Here is a 22374-nt window from a genome sequence, read left to right on the forward strand (position 1 = left end):
ATTTCTGTACTTTTAAAAATATAATAAAATTTACATTTGATCTTAGCCAAAGGACTGAGAAGCGATGCATAATAAAGTTCAACATGTATTTAAATAGATGGTAAGATTGCTATTTTAATTTACCATAATGTAATCTGCATCATATATTTCCATCTAGTTTATCCATCCCTGCCTGACTATGTAAGAAAGGATTACATAAAGTGAAACCCTCTATTTCTACCTCTTAAAATAGCATTACTAAATAATACAGTTAGTAACAGTTACCGAGTTCTTGCTGTGAATATTCCCCTATTCTTGGAAGTGACAAGAAAAAATAGAAAGTTACTTTAGCAGTAGCTGCTATTAATTTTTTACTGTGCACCAGACTCTATACCAATGGCTTTGTATCCATCACCTCATAAATGAGGTATGATGCCCACAGTATAGAGGAAGAGCCTGAGGATCACATTTGTGAAACGCCTTACTCCAAGTGGAGCATCACTTCAAGTCCTGGTACGTTTTGAGTGTAGCACCAATACTTTCACATTTCCTTATGAGGATCTTCCCAGGATCTGACCTGAAAAGGGGAAATAACCACTGCATTTTTTCTCTTTAGCTGATCCCATTATGCATGTGCATTGTTGTCTTTCTCTAGTTACACCAATTTGACCAGACTGTGAATGTCAATTACTTATGAAGATATAGGCATTTATACCAATTGTAAACTGTCTGATGTCTGTATTTCAGATTTAGGGATCAATCTACTTCATAAGAAATCACTAGAAAAGGAGGAATTATGCCAAAGACTTAAAGAACAGTTAGATGCACTTGAAAAAGAAACTGCATCTAAGCTCTCAGAAATGGATTCATTTAACAATCAACTAAAGGTATTTATCCTCTCTTACATTAATTTTTAATTATCCACCTTCTTACTGTCTTCCTTGTTTTAATTTCATGGGATGGATAAGTGAAGCTATTATTTTTGTAGGTAGTACATTTTCATAATTAATTTTTAACTTGATTTATACTAGAATTGCAAGATTGTTTTAAATGTTATTTGTAGGTATAAACATTGTGTCATATAACTAAACATATCATTTACCATAGTTTTCAGTTTTTGATGACTGTTTTTATTAGCATTTATACAGTTTAAGAATAATTGCCATTGTCAGTGTTAAAGAACTGATCTCAGCCAGCATGATATAAAAAATTCTAAAATGGGGAATATGGAAAATTTATAATAGTCTCAGTAGTAGAAGCTCTTCTAACACACTAAATTCTTTGTTTCTTTGTTACAATTTAATTAATCTTTGTGAAATAGTTCAATAATCAGTGAAATTTAAAACATACTCTGACACTATAAACTTTGCATGAAAAGTAAGTTTGTGATTCATTCTTTGATGTAGTGTAGAACAGAATTATGCCTATCATTCTGTGCAGAATTAATTGTATACTGAAGTCTACCTATAAAGAAGATATTAAAAGCTAAATAACCAGACTGACGGTACACCATTCAAATTTGAAAGTAGTCTTGTTATTCCTTTTCTAATTGAGCATAAAGTTTTCAGAGCATAAAGTATTACATAGCTTTACAGGCAGCTATGTGACTTATCTTGCTGACTTATTTAGAATATTATTACGCAAACTCTAGAATAAACAAAGAAAAGAGACCACGTGAGTTAAGGAGGAGAAATTTGAGATGTGTAATGCCAATAATACATCTCACTCAAGTGTATATAACATAAATAAAATTTTTCAATAAGTAATTTGTCATTGATCAACAGACAAGCCAGCCAAGTTAACTTCCCTACATTATTTTTAATCTGTACATAGTTTAATTGGCTTTTTATCTGCCTTATCTTACAGTGTGGGAATATGGATGACTCTGTTCTTCAGTGCCTTTTGTCTCTGCTAAGCTGTCTCAACCACCTCTTCCTCTTACTTAAGGTTATTTTCTAATATCTAGCTCCTTTTCTTTGAGTTATTTTACTGTTTTTTTATAGACTATTCTTTGCATTTATCTGAGTATCTTTGTTTGAAATAACATGTACAATATAGACCTTTTTACTTTCTGCTTGCTTGAATATCCTTCTGCTGTCTGACTGCCTGTTTGAGTCTAATGCCAGAAGTCACTATGGTTGCCCAGAGTAACCTTTCTCATGAGGAGCCCAAGACACTTAGAAATATTACCTGGTTCCCTTACAGTAGCCCTGTTAGTTGGGTTAACTGATTGGATGAGTAATGATTGAATTAAAAGGCAAGCTAAGGGAATGTGAGATTAAATCATTTACCCATATCACTGAAAATCATTATTTAAAATAAAACTTTTACTTTCTAAAATCTAGGGCAAGATTATATCATGTTTATACTGGATTGCTTCCTAATCTTGCTGTAAGGAAAAACTTTAAGCAATAATGCAGGGTTACATCCAGTTACCAGGCTTCATGTTTAGACATGCTTGCACTGCAGATAAAAATGCTTAAAACACATATATTAAGTAATAATTCACTTTGTCATATATAACACACTGAGTATTTAAAATACTCGACGAATTCCTGTTTAATTAGCGCATGTCCTCAAATAATGTTTTAGTCAAGGTTTTGTTATAACATTGATGAGACACCATAGGAATTTCAGTCTTGTTTTTAACAATTAGCCTATGGTAAAATTTGGTTTTGTTATACGTTGTTTCACTTAAAAGTTGAAGAACCTATTGACAATGTTAAGTGAAGACTTAACTGTAGTTTAAAGAAAGGTGTTTTATATTGACCACTTGCTGACCGTAGTAGATGGATGGCAATGGGCAGTAGCATACATACGTACAGCGAAAACAGGAATGTGAGGGATGGAGCTCATTTGCTAAGCAAAGCTAGTACAGATTGGAAAATAGTATCAGCCTTTCCTCTATGGTTATTGCATGAATGACCAGATTATCTGATTTTAGAACTTTCGCTACAGATTGCACAAAAATTTAAACCTAAGTTTCTTTGTAAAATGGAGTGTGATGATGGTTTGAGGACTATACCCACACACATAAATCTGATTCTTTTACTTAGCATTCGATTCTCCACAGGCCAGCAGATTATTCTTATCTCTTGTTTTACTTTTTTCCTTCTGCTTCCTGCCTTCCAGCTTTTCTCTGCTTATTGATACTTTCATCAGGGGCAAACAGAAACTAAAAGGTGATGAGACCTATACTGTCAAAGTGGTCAGGAGGCTGGCTGTGGTGTCACAGAAAGAAAGTGTAGAGTCCTTCTGTAGTCATCATGGTAAAGCAATACTGAGCAGTCATTTAACATAGTAATGAAAACTATCCATTGAATTGTCAACAAGAATACCTTTGAAGATCTTCTTGCGAGGGCCATTTCAGTGGGGTGATAGGCAGAAGCTGGGCTGCAGTGGGTAGGCATGAATGGGAGCTGAGGGAGGGTTGAGTGAGTGCGAATAGCTACAATGAGGAGAGTGCAGACCGCGTGAGGTCAAGGGAGAACTTCTGTGTTTGGAAGAGAGACTTAAAGGACAAAGGATACAAAGTTCAGTTATGCAAGATGAATAAGTTCTAGGATCTCATGTACAGCATGGTGACTATAGTAACAATACTGTAATATATACTTAAAATTTCCTAAGAGGATAGATCTTAGAGTTCTTACCACTGAGAGAAAAGGAGAGAGAGAGACAGACAGAACTGTGTGAGAAGATTTCTATTTTAATTAGATTGATTGTGGTGATCGTTTCACCATGTATATGGGTATATATCAAATATCAAGTTGTACACCTTAAAATATATAAAATTTTTGTCGCTTATGCCTCAGTAAAGTTAGGGGAAGAAAGAGAAAAATTGGGGCCAGCTCAGAGGTGGTATCAGCTTTCTGTGAGGCATATGGCTACATGGTGAAGGAATAGTTTCTATTAGGACAGAAGATTGGAAATGGATGGTTAGGTAACCATATCCAACTGTGTGTCTTAATGGTGATTTGGCTCAATTCAGAATTTTATTGCTGAGTTGACAGCACCTAGTGTCTGGAACATAGGAGGTGGCAATAAGTACATGTTGAATGAATGAATGGTTTTGGATGTTCTCAGTCAGAAAATATATACCGTTTAGGGTTACTATGTAGTTTATGAGAAAAAAATAGAACAAAATCAGGCAAAAACAGCAGAGAACATGTATGTCAGATTTTAGGAATACTTCTGACTTCACGTATTTTAGTCTTTTAAGTAAAGGCTATTTTTTAAATGCAAAAGGAAGGGAGGAAGGAAGACAGATTTGAAGGAGATAATAGAGAGGGAGGGATAAGGAAAGTGAGGGAGAGGTTGAATGACAGTAATTACATAATGATGTATATATTAATTGTGTATAATTAATGGTATATTAATTATATATGGTAGTTGATAGAGCAAAATACTTAGGGAAGCAGATTAAGATAACCCTGAGCATAAATTGAAGGATTAGATAAAAAGAATACTTCCAGTTTAACACATGGGGAAAAGAGGGGTGTGAATGCAGTTAAATATTGGTAGATAGTAGGAAGTTGACAACTTCAACTTAAAATCAGAAGTAGTGAATCTTCCTGGGCAATTGAGGACATAGAATAACTCAAACTAGACTAGAAGATGGGTGCAGATGCAGGAAGTTTTACTGATTTTTAGAGCTGGGAAGATTAGGGAGTTCTAGTCTGATGGTTTAATGAGGCAAGATTACTAGTTAGTAGTGAGAATGGATGGAAGATTAGGATGTTTCAGGAGAAAGAAGTAGATGTCTTTGTGTGGGGGTAGAGGGTGCAAGCTTAGAGGAAAATAGGCGGTGTGCAGAGCAGTGTTGAATGCCTGTTTGAAGTTGGTGGTTGTAAATTTATATTGAAAATAACATGTCTGATTGCATCATTTTTCTCTACCAAAGTTCAGCTGCTTAAATGTAAGCATTGAGAAGGCTAATGAAATAAGTTCACAGATTTATACAAGCTTAAGGTTTTAATAAATATGGCCAAAAGGGAGGGGCAAGGGAGTTAGAACCCCTGACATAGTAATTATGATAAAAATGAACTCAGAAATGTGTACTGGGCCTGACCAGGCAGTGGTGCAGTGAATAGAGCGTTGGACTGGGATGCCGAGGACCCAGGTTTGAAACCCCAAGGTCGCCAGCTTAAGCGTGGGCTCATCTGGTTTGAGCAAAAGCTCACCAGCTTGGACCCAAGGTTGCTGGCTCAAGCAAGGGGTTACTTGGTCTGCTGAAGGCCCACGGTCAAGGCACATATGAGAAAGCAATCAGTGAACAACTAACGTGTTGCAAAAAAAACCTGATGATTGATGCTTCTCATTTCTCTTCATTCTTGTCTCTCTGTCCCTATCTAACCCTCTCTCTCACTCTCTCTCTGTCTCTGTAAAAAAAAAAAAAAAAAAAAAAAAAAACAAGAACAACAAAAAAAGAAATGTGTACTGGACATGAAGGGATGTGAGGAGAAAAAGAGGTGTTGATGGAAAAAGAACAAATGATGGAGTTAACAGAATGGAGGTCTGAGTGAGTTTGGAAACCTTTGAAATGGATGTACCCAGGTATAAGGAAAGTTTGAAGGATTAGAACTTATGTTTGAAGAATAGAATATTTGATCAGTGGTAGTTCTGTATCTGATGATGATAAGATTCAGAGTATAATAATGTAAATAATGGATTAGATCAGGGGTCCCCAAACTTTTTACACAGGGGGCCAGTTCCCTGTCCCTCAGACCATTGGAGGACCGGACTATAAAAAATCCCTATGCACACTGCACATATCTTATTTTAAAGTAAAAAAACAAAACAGGAACAAATACAATATTTAAAATAAAGAACAAGTAAATTTAAATCAACAAACTGACCAGTATTTCAATGGGAACTATGCTCCTCTCACTGACCACCAATGAAAGAGATGCCCCTTCCAAAAGTGCGGTGGGGGCCGGATAAATGGCCTCAGGGGGCCGTAGTTTGGGGACCCCTGGATTAGATGAAGTAAAAGAGTTCATTGTTGAGGAGATCAACCTGGGAGTTGAGGTTTTAATTGGGTCACCTGTGTAGATGTCAAAGACTTGGAAAATGATAAAAATGAGTGAATGAGGCTCAATGAGCAGATGATCAATACATAACAATAAGAGGAAATAAGGGTGTTATTGCTAGATGGTATGAGGCTCAGAAAAAAACATGGAGTTTGTAGGAGTGAGGAGAAATAACGGTCTATAAATGGCAACAAAGAACAAGGAAAACTACTAAAGTTTCCCCTTGACCCTAATTTCAGTAGAATAGATGATAATAAACAAAGAGAAATAGAAGAAAAGCAGTGTCCTGAGGAATCAGCCAAAAAGGCAGGGAAGTAAGGGGATTTTCATTCAGAGAAGATATGTGGCATATGGGAGTTTCCTGACCACTTAAGAGGAAGTTCTAGGCAGTAGAGGGGTTTGAGAAGCAGAAGGTTGGGGGATTGGGTCAGATCAAGGGATAAGCAGCATTAAATAGCTGAGAATATTCAAGTGGTAAAGAATAATAAGAAAGGCTAGGTCAATTGGCAGGTGAGATGGAATTGTTCCCAATGGTCTTGAAGGAAGATAGGCATAGGCACTTAGTTCTAATTCTATGATCCTTTGGGAGAGTAGAGCATCTGATCACTCCTTTAGGCTACTTACGGTGCAACAAGTATAATATTAAAAGTATCTTAAGAAATTATGTAATGGATATGTAGTAGATCAGTGATGATTTTTACTCTTTTGCTCAAGTCACACTAAGACAGAAGCAAAGCCAGTGGGTTAAAAGATGACACATTGATAGGCCAGTATTCCGTTAATGAAATTTACGCAATATTATGTCTATAGCAGTGAGAAACAATGCAAAAGTATTGATCTAGGAATCTAAAGAAATGAGTTCTGGTCTTAGGCATGCCACTTGCTAGTTGTGTAACTTCCAAACTTTGCTCTCTTCGTTTAGGAAAAGTAAGCTGACATTATCTGCTCTTCCCTATTTGCCGAGTCTTAGGATGATTGAGTGAGAGCATATATATGGAAGTGCTTTGTGAACTATTATGTACTATAAGATATTTTGTCCTTATTAGGGAAGGGATTATCATGAATCTCCCAAATATCTTTAGTGTGTTGGAAAGTCGCCACTATTGACTTTGGATAATGACTGGGGAGGTACTGCTCTTCCTTAGAGGGAAAGGAGAATCGGTCAACACCAGAGTTATGGCTTACTCAAGTGGGTTAGGTTCTTCTTAACCTGTGCTTTCAAGGGTCTGGGATAAAGACAAGGTGAGATTTTGATTTATACAGGTGATGGTAGGCTAACTAATATGGGGATCAGGAGCACTAGTCCTTTGGACTATGAGTAAAAACTTGAATAAGCTATATACTAGATGTAAGAGAAAATTTTCAAACCCATTATATAAGTATTCCCTTCCTTCTATCAGAGAATTTGTAAGATAGGTAAATGGTAGGAGGTGTGGACCTAAGAAACTGCTGGGCAACATGCAGTATAAATGTTTCTAAGGCAGGGTTTCTTAAGCATTTTTGTGTCACAAACTCTTCAACAGTTTGATAAAGTCTCTAGACCCCTTCTCAGAATAATGTCTTAAGTGTATAAAATGAAATATATAAGATTATAAATTATGAGTCACAAAGTTTTAAAAACAAATCTGTGAAATAGTTATTACATGCTTCTATATTAATGAGTTAAATAACAAGATCTAGTGACGGGAATAATAGTGCCATAATTTTGAAATCAAGATGTATATTTGAGATAGAGGTTAGTGAAAGTAAAGATTAATTTTGTTCCTGGACCCTTGAATTCTATTCAAAAAAAACTTTGAAAAGTGTATGGCCCTTCTATGAAGAGTTGAAGACATAGTGATTGGACTTGCTAATTTTCTCATCTGCTTGTTCTGTCGATTTCAGAGATTGGTATGATAAAGTCTTCCACTGTGATTTTATATGTGTCTTTTCCTCTTTTATTTTATTAGTTTTTTTCTAATAATTTTTTTTTTTTTTACAGAGACAGAGAGAGAGTCAGAGAAATAGACAGGGACAGACAGGAATGGAGACAGATGAGAAGCATCAATCATTAGTTTTTTGTTGCGCGTTGCGACTTCTTAGTTGTTCATTGATTGCCCTCTCATATGTGCCTTAACAGCTGGCTTTCAGCAGACTGAGTAACCCCTTGCTGGAGCCAGTGACCCTGGGTCCAAGCTGGTGAGCTTTTGCTCAAGCCAGATGAGCCCGCGCTCAAGCTGGTGACCTCGAGGTCCTGAACCTGGGTCCTTCCACATCCCAGTCCAATGCTATATCCACTGCGCCACCACCTGGTCAAGCTCTAATAATAAACTTTGAATTGCTGTTACTAGGTGCACACATGTGCTCACAGTCCCACAGCTAGTAAGTAAAAGAGCAGAAATTCAACCCAGATAAGGCAGGATTTGACATTAAATGGTTATATTAAGAGAACAAAGCTAAATACTTGTAAGGTGAGTATCCAACATAAGCTATAAAAGACGAGCATAATCAAGCAAAAAAAAAAAGTAGAAGGAAATTAATGAAACAGAAGACAAGAGAATTAAGAAAGCCAAAATTTGACCATTTAAAAGACTTAATAAAATTGCCCTGGCTGGATAGCTCAATTGGTTAGAGCATCAACCCTAAGTGCAGAGGTTGCCTGTTCGATCCCCGGTCAGGGCATATACAGGGCACACCCACCTCTCTCACTAAAAATCAATCAATTTAAAAAATGTAAAAGACTAATACATTAACAAATCTTTGGCAAGATTGATTTTAAACAGGAATAAAGTAGAGCCTGACCTGTGGTAGCACAGTGAATAAAGTGTCATCTTGGAATGCTGAGGTTGCCAGTTCAAAACCCTGGGCTTGCCTAGTCGAGGCACATACAAGAAGCAACAACTATAAATTAATTAGTTGATGCTTCCCGCTCCTCTCCTTCCCCCTTTTTCTCTCTCTCTCTCTAAAATCTAAAAAAAGAGAAAAAAGTAGAAATAAATTGAAAATGAAGGAAATATGACTGTTTCAAACTTTTAAACATTAAGAGGATACATTATTATAACACATTTTTTAATATATTGTAAATATAAAATTATAGATGAAATGAGCAAATTGCAATTTGCCAAAACTGATGCAAAACTGACACTCCGAAAGAGAATCCAGACCCAGAAATTTTACTAAAGGAACAAGTAATTCCAGTTTTATACAGCTGTTCTACAATCTAAAGGAGGAAATATTCTCAATTTATCATATGAAGCTAACATTAACATATCAAAATCTGGTAAGAACAGTATGAGAAAAGGTAATTATAGGTTAGTTTAACAGAGGCAGAAGTTTTAAACAATATTAAAGAGTTGAATGCAAAAATTCATATAAGGGATAATTCATTATGACCTATGGCCAAGTTAGATTTATCATATTTAGCCATGCAAAGATAATTTGCATATAAAAATCTTCATTGTGGCCCTGGCCGGTTGGCTCAGTGGTAGAGCATCGGCCTGGCGTGCAGAAGTCCCGGGTTCGATTCCCAGCCAGGGCACACAAGAGAAGCGCCCATCTGCTTCTCCACCCCTCCCCCCCTCCTTCCTCTCTGTCTCTCTCTTCCCCTCCCGCAGCCGAGGCTCCATTGGAGCAAAGATGGCCCGGGCACTGGAGATGGCTCCTTGACCTCTGCCCCAGGCGCTAGAGTGGCTCTGGTTGCAACAGAGCGACGCCCCGGAGGGGCAGAGCCTCATCCTCTGGTGGGCGTGCCCGGTGGATCCCAGTCGGGTGCATGCGGGAGTCTGTCTGACTGTCTCTCACCGTTTCTAGCTTCGGAGAAATACAAAAAAAAAAAAAAATTAAAAAAAAAATCTTCATTGTAATTTCTTAAAGAATTAAAATGCTATGTCCATCTCCTCAGATGCAGAAAATATATTGGATAAAATTTAACTTCTATATTTATGATTCAAAAATGAAAAAGTTATTAGCATATTAGAAACAAAAGAGAACTTCCTTAATCTGAGAAAGATGATCTGCCATTCTGTTAAGACAGAACAGTTCTGTTTGAAAGTGCCAGTTGGCTTACTTGTTCTCAGTTAACTGATATATTTAACTTGGACTTCCTAGAAGCAGTGACTTAACCCAGCCGATTAAGTCTATTGATAGGAATTAGAGAAAATACTTTTGGCCAGCCTTGTGGTGTACTTCAAATTTTATTAATATACATAGATATTGTTTATGAATTTTCATTTATCCATAATACAGAATTTATTCATTTATCCATTTATTCATAATACAGAATTTATATTTACTTATAAATTCTAAGTAAATATCTACACTGTACCAGGCTCTCTTTTGAGTGGAGATACCTTGATGAAGGACAATCCTATTATCAAGAAACTCACTCCAATGGAGAGGGCAATGATAGGAGATGTTGACTATGATAGAGGAATGCACAGAATGCCCTGGGCAGCACAAAGAAGTCCCCAAGTCAGACACTGAAGGAATGGGGCTAAAAAAGGAAGACGTGGAGCAGTATTTTTAAAAAGTTGGAGGAATAACCTTGTAGCCATGTTAAGATCAGATATTAATTTGGCTCCTTTTTACTCTCCTTTTAAATTTACCATTCTCCTTCCTCATTTATGATTTCAGCCAATAATAAACTATGTGCCCAGCGCTATCGTGAGCACTTTGCCTGTATTAACCCATTCAGTCATCACAGTGCTATGAGGCATGTCCCGTAATTAGTCCCATTTTACAGATGAGAAAACAGCAGAGTAACTTCCCTAGGTGTATATTCAGCTAGTCACCAACAGAGCCTGATTCAGACCTTGGCAGTCTTATTCCAGACCTGTTCTCCTGGAGTTCTTATCACTAAGCCACACTGCTTCTTTTCTTAGCTTTTAACCACTGTATTCTTCTTGTCAATAGAATTTAGAGAATGGTGCAACAAAGAGAACGGTAGAAGCTAAGATGTGTGGAAACTTTGCTATGAATGCAATATTTATATTAATGGCTTAAGCTGCAGGTTGGTCTCAGAAATTTTGGACACAGTCACTGGACACTATGCTGCTCTCAGATCAGCTCTACCATTTCAATCAAGTTAAAAGAGTTCACCTATAAAATATTTTAGTTCTAAAAAAGAATATTGGGGTTTTTTTTGGTTGGTTTGTTGGTTAGTGTGTGTGGGTAGACGCCCAACATTTTTTACTTAAACATTCTATCTAAATACTAAGTTCCCAATTTTGCCATGAAACTTAATTTGATTACTTTAGGGTTCTGTGGTGTGTTTTTTTCTTTTCTTTTCTCCAGCCCTTTTCTACTCTCTTATTCAAGATTCTGTAGATGCCAAGTAAAATAAACTCAGTTCACAGTTAAGCTAACGTAGTTACTGGAGAAGTATTAGGACCACTAACCAAATCAGTAAGAGAGCTGCTGGACAGGGGCAGATCCTAGACAGTGAGGAATGAAATTGGAGGTTCGGTTTCTCCAGTACCCCCTCTTTCTCCACCTCTATCTCTGCTCTTTGTCCTGCTCTTTCCTGTGTTGGCTTCATTCCTGTCGCTGATGGTGTCACTCGGTTAGGAGGGCAGCTCCATGTTTATCTTAATCACAGTTTAATGAGCTTAGAAAAAGAAAGACTTCTTTCTCTCTTCCTCAGTATATCTGAGTCCCAGGAAAGGGTTTGGGCTCATCTTGGATCATGTGCATGTCCGTTGGACCAATCATCCTGGCCAGAGAAGTGAGGTGCTGAGATTGGTTAGGCCCATTGGGAGAAGCACTGAATTTGACAGTCATGAGAGCCACATAGAAGAGGGGAATTGGTTTCCCAAAAGGAGGAAAGTTGCTGTTAGAAGAAGAGGGAAGAAAAATGCTGAACAGAAAATCACAAATTTCTGCTAAGGCACTTGTCTGTGTCCCATATTTTGGCACTTTTTTCTACCTTGAGATTGAGATGTCTTTAAAATCAAAGACGGTATTTGAGAATCACATGGCCTTGGATTGGGTTCCTTGTGAGTTGTTACAGCATTTTGCATTGAATTAGATGCTCAATAAGCAGTTGTTTATTTCAATTCCTGTTTGGAATACTTTTCATTATTTTGGCTCATTGTAGTCACAGTTTTAGGTAGCATTTACTGTTTTTAATTTTTAAAATTATTTAATTGCTTTCTGTGTTTAGTTTGAGATCTTTTTAGATAAAAGTTATGGATACCTGATTAAACTACATATGTCAAAAATATGGCTAAACGAAATTCCTCTTCAAATGTTATAACAAGTAGATTGTTTCCCCATAGTTTTAATGCATTGCTTTTATCTTGAAAATGAAGTACCAAATCAAAGAATTGGCTTGTAAAGATTCTGTGTTTCTTAGAAATGAATTAATACAAAAGTAGGTGATTTTAGCAGGTATCTGTCCTTAGTGGCTACCTGGTTTAAATATATTTTTATTCGGTTATTTTTTAAATCATTTAGGAATGTTTTAAAACTTTTAATATTTTTACTTTAGTTTAACTTGCTTTAAGATATTTGTCTTTAATGCAAATGACACATATAAGAAAAATGTTTAAATGAATGACATACATGAATTATTTTCATTTCTTTCTTAGGAACTGAGAGAAAGCTACAATACACAGCAGTTAGCCCTTGAACAACTTCATAAGATCAAATGTAACAAGTTGAACGAAATTGAAAGGAAAAGGTCAGAGCTAATACAGAAAAAGAAACTAGAAGATGAGGCTGTAAGGTAATATAGCTGATAAATTTATTGTACTGTGTCGCTATAGGAATTCTAATTTTATTGCCTGTATCTCTAGTGTGAATATGAAAATCTAAGGGAAATAAAGGATAAATAAAAGGATTATCCTAAGATGCTAGATTCTGAATTTTATAAATTTAGCCCTTCTTTTAGGGACTGAATTTACAGTAACCAATTTTACGTTTCATTAGTGGAAAAGAAGCATTTTGGAGTCAGACCCAAAAGATGAAAAAACTAAATATTTAATTTTATGGAGTGATAAGACTGAGAGTAGAATTCCACGCTGTGCGATTCGTGTTTATAATGCTATGTGAATCCAAATAAAGGCTAAATTGAGTCATCTTAGGCATGAGAAAGTGTCAGAGAAAGTTACTGAGGAAGTGGGAAAGGGAATTTTGGTTGAAATTAAGTAAGGACTACAAGAGAAGCATGGCCCTCAATGGAGAGCCAGATGTCAAGTTATAAAAAGTGCTGGGAAGCACCATGTGAAGTGGTAGAGGGTGTAGGAGAATCTGCAAAGGGCTGAGGGGACACTAGTCATGGGATAATGAACCAGGAGTATGAAGAATAAGACAGTTTAGGGGTGAGAAGCAAGGGGGGTGATGACTCTGGGTCTACAGTTTTGGGAATTATCTAGGATTTCCAAATTCCTCCAGGAATTATAGGAATAGAGACATGGAATTAAGCCAACTTTTCTATCTAGGTGGCACATAAAGGCCTGCAAATTCCAAGGATGTGTCCAACCACAGTCTTCACTGTCTCTGATAGTGTGTGCTGAGGCTTGGAAAAGCTCCTAAACTTAGTGGTGATAGCTCTGCCTCCTGTTAATTTCATTAAAGTATATGCAAACAAGAACTGTGGGGAGCATTAGTTCTAATATTAAAATAACTAAGTCTGCCCTGGCCGGATAGCTTGGTTGGTTAGAGTGTCGTCCCAAAGCACAGAGGTTGCCAGTTCAATCCCTGGTCAGGGCACATATAGGAACAGATCGATGTTTCTGTCTGTCTTTCTCTCTCTCTTCCTCTCTAAAATCAATAAAATAAACATTAAAAAAATAAAAAATAAGTAAGTCTGATGCAGATTATCTTGACGAGTTAGAAACCAAGTTGCAGCTATATCGGATGTCATAGAAACATGTACACAAGCATAGACTTCTAGGGAAAATGCTCTATCATCTAACCAATGAAAAAGACTTTGAAGTGATCATATAAGAAGCAGATAATCAGTCCCATGCATTTCCTATTTCCACAGCAACAACTAAATCCCAAACACAGAGATTAGTTAGGATGATTGGAGTAGGAGGTGAAAGGCAATCCTCATGCAGAATCTGGAGAGAAGGGAAGGAAATTGAGATGTAATTTTTAGATTTGTTTCTTGAAGAGTTCTGTTTCAGTTCTCTACATTTGGGAGGTTGGCTGGTGGGAAGGACATTGAGGGTGTGGGAAACTGTCAACCATACTCCCCAGCTCATCTGTTTGTACAAGGCTCCTCTCTTAATTCATTTCCCCTTCGTCCTGTTCTTCCATACCCTCTACTTGCATCTCTTTACTATATGGTAAATATATAACTATATTATTCTATATAAATATATGATATGTCTAAAAATGCATAATATTTTTTCAGTGTGTCCTGAGCAAGATAATTACATTTTTTGTTTAAAATATTTTAGGATATTATGCAAACTATTTCTCTTTTCTGTAAAGGAAAGCAAAACAAGGAAAAGAAAACTTATGGAGAGAAAATCTCAGAAAGGAGGAAGAAGAAAAACAAAAGCGACTCCAGGAAGAAAAGACACAAGAAACAGTTCAAGAAGAGGAAAAGAAAACTGAGGAAAAACAATGTAAGGATAGGAATGAAAATAAAAGATTTGATTTTCTAGGGCAGACCAACAAAAAAATAAAATAAAGATTCTGATGAGATGCAAAAAAAGAAGAAATTTAAGACAGTTGATTATCTTAGAATAAAAAATAAAACTTTCTAAATTAAATGTGGATGAGAACTAGGTAGGCTTATTAAAACAGACTAGGATAAAAATCTTAAAACAACATTGAGAGAAGGTAGTCCTCACTATGAACAGGCCATGACATGGTTTTCATAATTGAAGTAAATGGTCTTGAATATTTTATTTAGCCAGTGCAACTAAACTGCTTATTTTAATGAAAGAATAGAAATTTAAGTCTTTGCAAGTAACAAATAATGACAATTTTCTTCTCTTTAGGTGAGCCTGCTAGTGATTTGGTGAATTATAGAGCTTTGTATCGCTTTGAAGCAAGAAGCCATGATGAGATGAGTTTTAATTCTGGGGATATAATACAGGTAGGAAACAGGGTCTTTTCTTTTCTCATAAGCTAAACACAATGTAACATCTTATTTTCTTATCTGTAATTTCACTTTCTGTGATTTTAGTTACCTGTGGTCAACTATGGTCTGAAAATATTAAATGGAAATTTCCAGAAATGAACAATTCATAAGTTTTAAATTTCATGCCATTCTAAGCAGCATGATAAAATCGTACTCCATCCTACATGGGATGTGAATCATCCTGATTGTCCAGCATATCCACGCTGTACACACTACCCAGCCATTAGCCACTGGGTAGACACCTCAGTTATTAGACCGACTAGTGCGTGTCGCAGTAGTTGTGTTCAAGTCTGCATCTCTTTCCATTGCAAATATGTGGCTTTCTAACCACTGTTACCCTTCTTTTTGTTTCTTTAGGTTGATGAGAAAACCACAGGAGAACCTGGTTGGCTTTATGGTAGTTTCCAAGGAAATTTTGGCTGGTTTCCATGCAACTATGTAGAAAAAATGCCATCAAGTGAAAAATCTGTGTCTCCTAAGAAGGCCTTACTTCCTCCCACAGTATCTTTATCTGCTACCTCAACTTCTTCTGAGTAAGTTTTTAGCTAACAGTGGGGTTTCTATGGCTATGCAAATGTATGAATATCTAATATATAGTTATGTCAGCCTGCTACTTAATGATATTATAACCTGCACTGGACTCTCCAAGAGTACTTCCTTGTTCCAATTTTAATACTGAAATTTAGTAATTAAAATATAGGTCACTATGTTCGTAAATTCTTTTTTCCCTGCAAATTGTGTTTATATCATACATAATTTATCTTATCAATAATAGTACTTCATTTGATTCAAAACAATTAAGTATACTTATATCAAAGTGTTATATTTACAGGTCGCTTTCTTCAAATCAGCCAGCATCAGTTACTGATTATCAAAATGTATCTTTTTCCAATCTAACTGTTAATACATCATGGCAGAAAAAATCAGCTTTTACTCGCACTGTGTCCCCTGGGTCTGTGTCGCCTATTCATGGACAGGTATGTATTTTTAGTTTTTGTGTGCTTTATTCTTAGATGTAACCATTGCAAACATTCTTACATTAATATTATTTTTAAATATTGCAGACTTCATCAGAATAGAGCCTTACAGATATCACCTTCACTCAAAAAGTATTTATTGTGTCACTGTCAATTCTAGGCATTTTATTATGTGCTAAAAATTTAATGAAGAAAATCCCTGCCATTAAGAAATCATAATCTCATTAGATATAAATAAATAAATAAAGGTAAAGTATGAGAAGTATTAAAATGAAAGTGTTCTACAAAGTCTTGCATGGTATGCAAAAGAGAGAGCAGCTTATTCAATCTGTGGAAATTAGAGCAGGCTTCACAAAAAGCAAGGTATTTGAATAGAACTTTTGAAAATAAGATTTCACCAAATAGAAGTATTCCTGAAAAAGAGCAGTTTAGGGAAAGTCACTGAGGCATGTTAACACCAGGAGTTTTCAGGAAACAGGAGTTGTTTATAGTGTGGTTGGACTACAGGGTGCATGGAGAAAGGGTTAATAAGAAGTGAAGTTAGAGCTATAGGCTGAGGTTTATTTGTGAAGCATGTAATACCATGCTAAGCAGCTTGGCAGTGGAAGGCCCCTAAAGGTTTTTAAGAAAGGAGTTGAGATGCATATTTTAGAAAAGTAACTCTGGCAGTAGGATAGAGGCCCGATTGGTGGGAGAAAGCAGAGAGAGGAGACCAGGTAAGGGAGGCATTACTACAATAGCTAAATAATAAGAGCTGATGTTGTAAACCAATGCCACAGAAGTGAAAATGTATAGAAGAGAAGATGGATTTTTTTTAAAGTATTAGAAATTGACATAAAATTGACAATCCATTGAATGTGGAACATAAGGAAGTTGGAGTTACAGATACCTCTTCAGGATCTTTATCTTGAGTATCTGAAAGGATGGGGATAATCATGTTTTGGGTAGGCATTGTAGGAGGAGTAGGTTTGGTGGGTTCTCAACATGATTACTTTTCAGACTTATAACTTAAGTATCTGTATTAAGGACATCCTGGAGGGAATGCCCAGTAGGCAGTTTGATTTACAAGTCTGGAGTTCAGGGATAAAGTTGAAATTAAGATATAGATTTGAGTCTGACCTGTGGTGACGCAATGGATAGAATGTCATCCTGGAAAGCTGAGGTTGCCGGTTCGAAATCCTGGGCTTGCTTGGCCAAGGCACATACGAAAAGCAATCAATCAGTGAACAACTAAAGTGAAGCAACCATGAGTTGATGCTTCTTGCTCCTTGTCCTTCTGTCTCCTCTCTCTGTAAAATAAATAAATAAAATATTTAAAAAATAATAATAGTAAGATATAGATTTGAGAAGTCATAGGCATAAATAAAATTATTGAGGGAAATCATGTGAAACAGGAAAAGAAAGAGGCTGGACCAAAGAGGAGCCATCAATTCCCAGAGAGTGAGCCTCAGGATCTACAAGGGTTTTAGTTATGTCAGCACTGCTAAGAGATCAGAGAAAATAAGGTCTGGGAGATGCTTTTAGCCTTGCTGTTATCAATGACCTTGTCAAGAAGAGGATCAGTAGTACAATGGGTAGAGAGCCTAAAGTAGAATGGATTTAGGGGTGAAATTGGAAAGCAAGTTTAAGACTGCTATTTCTTCAAGAAATTTGGAGGAAGAAGTAAAAAGTAGAGAGATGGAAGATTCAAGAGAGAGGACTTCATGCTGTTGTAAAATATTTTAGAAAATGGGAGAGAGTATAACAGAAGGTTAGAGCAGAGGTAGAGGTTAGCCTTGTCAACCAAACAAAACCACTCCTCTTCTGAGAGAGAGGGAAAGAAAGAAGAATGAATAAGAATACAAAAAAGAGAAAGAAAGCAGAAAAGTGGAGGGAGGCTGAGCACGAACACATCTCCATTCCTAGTGCAGGAAACTGAATCCATCTGTTGGGCACTGGAGGAGAGAGAAGGCGGGCTCTTTCCCTTTCCATTTGTTCTGTTACATACAGAGCAGCCAGTGTTCTCCTTTGTTTGTTTGTTGTTTTTTTATTTTTTATTCATTTTTTAGAAAGGAGAGAGAGAAGGGGGGAGGAGCAGGAAGCATCAACTCCCATATGGGCCTTGACCAGGCAAGCCCAGGGTTTCGAACCGGCGACCTCAGCATTTCCAGGTCGACGCTTTATCCACTGTGCCACCACAGGTCAGGCCCCAGTGTTCTCCTTTGAGCCAGTGACACTTAAAGCCAAGGTGTTTCCTTGAATGGTAGGTGTTCAGTCTTTAACTTAACAGAGGGCTACTTCAGGTGGTTGTCTGTCATATATAATTTTAAGTAAGCAGATTAAGGTTATCTTTTTTTTTCTTAGCGAGGGGGATGGAGAGAGGAAGGGAGAGAAATTAGAAGTATCAACTCATAGTTGTGGCACTTTAGTTGTTCATTGATTGCTTCTCATTAATGTTTTGAGGTTTGGGGGTGGGCAGTGCTCCAGCTAAGCCAGTGACCTTGGGCTCACCAGCAACCATGAGATCATGTCTAGGATCCCATGCTCAAGCTGGCAACCCCACACTAAAGCTGGTGAGCCCATGCTCAAGCCAGCAACCCCAGGGTTTCAAGCCTGGGTCCTCAGCATCCCAGGTCAGTGCTCTATCCACTGAACCATCACCTGGTCAGATGATTAAGGTTATCTTAAAGTCACCATTGGAAATAAACACCATCACACCAAATTGGTCTGCTGTTTATATAGGAAGTATGTTGTATACTAGGAAACAGGAATAATGGGGTTTTTTTTCTTAATTTTGTGTTTTTATATTCACAGGGACAGGTTGTAGAAAATCTAAAAGCACAGGCCCTTTGTTCCTGGACTGCAAAGAAAGATAACCACTTGAACTTCTCAAAACATGATATTATTACTGTCTTGGAGCAGCAAGAAAATTGGTGGTTTGGGGAGGTGCATGGAGGAAGAGGATGGTTTCCAAAATCTTATGTCAAAATCATCCCTGGGAGTGAAGTCAAGCGAGAAGAGTAAGCATTTTTGTGTGTTTGCATGAGGTGTGGATGTTGTTGTTTTCACTAATGAGTCAGCCATGGTATGACTGACTGCAGTGAAACAAGAAGTTTATGCTTGAGTTTGAGTACAGGAAAGGTCATTCCTAGAGTGAAAAAAGGCGTTCGGATATTTGTACCAGCTTTAGAATATCATTTATTCCAGTTATTTAAGGTTCTAAAGTTTTCAAAGTCCCTAAAATTTTAGATCTGTTGCTTTCTTTGTAACTATCAGGTCACTTAGTGAACTTTTCATTTCCTTTGGAGCATTTCTCTCTTGTTATTTACTTTAAGTTGTCATTATTTAAATAAATACTTACTGAGGGCCTCCTCGTTGCCAGAGTGAAGCATTCCATGTCTGGGCCTCCAGAGTCCTTTAAAGGTCACCTCTCTTATTGTTGATAACACACTGTGTTGTAGTTATTTACTTTCTTGCCCATATCCCTTATTGGATCATAAACTCCAGGAGGCTGGGGTCCACAGCTTTTTATCTTTTTTTTTTTTTTTAGTTTTTCCATGAGTAGTGTAATCTTTTTTTTCCCCCTGGTTAGAATCATTTTTAATATTTAAATACAAAAGTGAGCACAGACTAGTATAATCTTAACTCATAGTAACTGCTTGGTCATATCGGCTCAGTGAGTAAGGAGAATAGCAAATGAATGAAGAGTCAAGTGAATGAACTTTCAAATGAACATAAAGCAGGAACCAGATAAAGTCTCTGGCCTTTGGTTCCCAATCTGTAGAGAAGTCAGCTCATCTCACATCTTTAATACAAGGAAATAAATAAGTACTCTAGTCTAGCAATAGTGAACTCTCTCTTATGTTTTATGTGGACATTGACCTAAATAGGAAAGCAATATGATTTAATGAAAAGGGACTGGTATTTGGATATCAAGAGGCTTAAGTTCTGGTTCTGATTTTTTTTGTTGTTGTTGTTGTTGATTCTCATATTTTTGCCGGGTTTTATGAAATAACCTTCTTGATCTTCAGTTTTCTTTTCTTTCTTTCTTTTTTTGTGATAGACCCAGAGGGACAGATGGGGACAAACAGAAAGGGAGAGAGATGAGAAGCATCAATTCTTTGTTGCTGCTCCTTAGTCTCCGTAGTTGTTCATTGATTGCTTTCTCATATGTGCCTTGACTGGGGACTACAGTAGAGTGAGTGACCTCTTGCTCAAGCCAGTGACCTTGGGCTCAAGCCAGTAACCTTGGGCTTTAAGCCAGCGACATTTGGGCTCAAGCTACCGACCGTGGGGTCATGTCTCAAGCCAGTGACTCTGTGCTCAAGCTGGCGACCTCGGGATTTTGAAACTGGGTCCTCCGCGTCCCAGTCTGACGTTCTATCCACTGCACCACCACTTGGTCAGGTGATCTTCAGTTTTCTAATTAAATGAATGAAAAGAATACACTAAAAAATTTTAAAAACCCTTTTACTGCCAAGATCCTATATATCAATTTTTAGTTCAAATGCAGAAATTTACTTTTCAAAATGATAGTATTTTAAATTTAAAAGTATGTAATTATAACAGTAACAATAATTATATGTGTATGTTGGCCCTTTATAGGAATTAGTTTATTTAAATTACATAAATTTTACAGAGAAGAAAACTTAAGCACAAAGACTTAAGTTTAAATTCTTTGTAAAGGGCATTTCTTCTGACTTTTCACGCAATTACTGACCTTTTCTAACAGATAAGGCATGTAACTTGAAAACCTACGGTGATGGAGAATTCAACAATAAACAAGGCAGTCCTTTCAGTTGTCGCCATGAGTTATAGTAAGGTTCTACTCTGTTTCCCCCCAAAACTGCCTCACTCTGTAATTTACTTGGGAGCCCAGTGCTTCCTCCAGCAGTCTAGTTCTTAAACTCAACAGTTTTCCAATTTGTTGAGAACAGTTTTGTGGTGCTTAGTAATATATATTTACATACAATATATGTTAATGTAGTGTGCTTTAAACAAATAATAAAATTTGTGTATTACCCTTCTTTTTCCCTATACTAAGCCATGCCCCATATGTGCTTTACCAAATAACTGCCCATTTTCTGATGGGCATGTATGTCTTTTTTTGCATGTATGTCTTTTAAGTTCCTTTAGAAAGGCAAATAATTGCACATTTGAAAAACTGTTGATAAATTAGGTTGAAATTACTTTTAAAATATTAAAAATTTAGAAGTTTGATATAGCCATTTCTTAATCCACTAGGATTTTGTGTATGAGAAATTTATAGCCCGTGTAATGAGACAGTATTTAGATTAATTTTAGAAAGCCCTAAAAGAATGTGCTGCTAACACCTGCTGTATGCATCAAATACCTTTCTTGGTTGTTGATGTCTTTTTTTTTTTATCTGTTTGTGTATTTATTTAGCAGACCGGAAGCTTTGTATGCAGCTGTAAATAAGAAACCTACCTCTGTGGCCTATGCAGTAGGAGAAGGTGAGCTTTTGGCAATTTGTAAATTAGATGGGAGTCAGATTAGCTACTAAGTAGCTGACTTCCCAGTTGTCATTCTTACTGTTTCTGTGTCTTCAGTGTTAAAGTGAGGTTAGGAAAACCTGTCCCTTGCCTGTTTCACATAATATTGAGGGTATAGAAAAGATATGACTGAATATACTTGGCACTTTTAGAAAATCAGTACTATAAAAATTCACCATACACTGCTTTGATAAATAAGATCATAAGTAAAAAGTGTTGCAGTGAGATAGTACAAAGGTTTTTGTTTTCTGCTATTATATATCCAGATTATAGATGTTTAGGATGTAAGGAACTTTTAGTACATTTAATTATTTACAAATTGCATTTTTATTACAGTGTGCCATATAAGTCATTAAGTAGGATTTGAAATCAAAATACATTTTATCATAAGTATTACAAAGAAAAATATTTATAGCCTTTAGGGCTGTTTGATTAATTATTTTGATCATGTTATTGTGCTGAAAAATGAAAGATTGTCTACCGTCTTTACAGACATTTTTTCATTAATAGTTACATACATTGGGTTTATAAATGAATTGTATATATCCATGTAAAAATTAGTTGAATAGTTGAAGTATGTTTTATGTTTATATTCCTCAAGAAAATCAGTTTAATAGTAAATTAAACAATTTATTTAATATCTACTAAATTAGAGAATCTATGCTACAACTTAAAACATACAAGGATGAATAAAGCACAGCCTCCAAGCTCACAGAAGAATAGGGAAAATAGGTACATATTTGTAATAAATTCTATAATGAGTGAACAAAACACAGTTTTGAATACGACCTATGAATCCACAGAGGCGGCAGTGTTGAATC

General features: G+C 36.5%; 1 protein-coding gene across 9 annotated transcripts in view; it reads left to right on the top strand.

Annotated features, from left to right (window-relative positions):
* ITSN2 (intersectin 2) overlaps positions 1 to 22374 on the top strand; it is a 152163-nt gene that overhangs the window by 68635 nt on the left and 61154 nt on the right. For 6 of the 9 annotated variants that reach the window (XM_066266589.1, XM_066266590.1, XM_066266587.1 and 3 more), the window contains 9 exons: positions 727 to 866; positions 1846 to 1926; positions 12575 to 12711; positions 14427 to 14563; positions 14942 to 15039; positions 15442 to 15617; positions 15917 to 16061; positions 18855 to 19060; positions 21447 to 21514. In XM_066266589.1, coding sequence (XP_066122686.1) covers positions 727 to 866; positions 1846 to 1926; positions 12575 to 12711; positions 14427 to 14563; positions 14942 to 15039; positions 15442 to 15617; positions 15917 to 16061; positions 18855 to 19060; positions 21447 to 21514 — 1188 coding nt within the window. The remainder of the gene's footprint in view (positions 1 to 726; positions 867 to 1845; positions 1927 to 12574; positions 12712 to 14426; positions 14564 to 14941; positions 15040 to 15441; positions 15618 to 15916; positions 16062 to 18854; positions 19061 to 21446; positions 21515 to 22374) is intronic. The other 3 variants (XM_066266591.1, XM_066266592.1, XM_066266593.1) reach the window with 3 other exon arrangements.

Source organism: Saccopteryx bilineata, chromosome 3 (assembly GCF_036850765.1).
Source record: "Saccopteryx bilineata isolate mSacBil1 chromosome 3, mSacBil1_pri_phased_curated, whole genome shotgun sequence".
NCBI lineage: Eukaryota > Metazoa > Chordata > Mammalia > Chiroptera > Emballonuridae > Saccopteryx > Saccopteryx bilineata.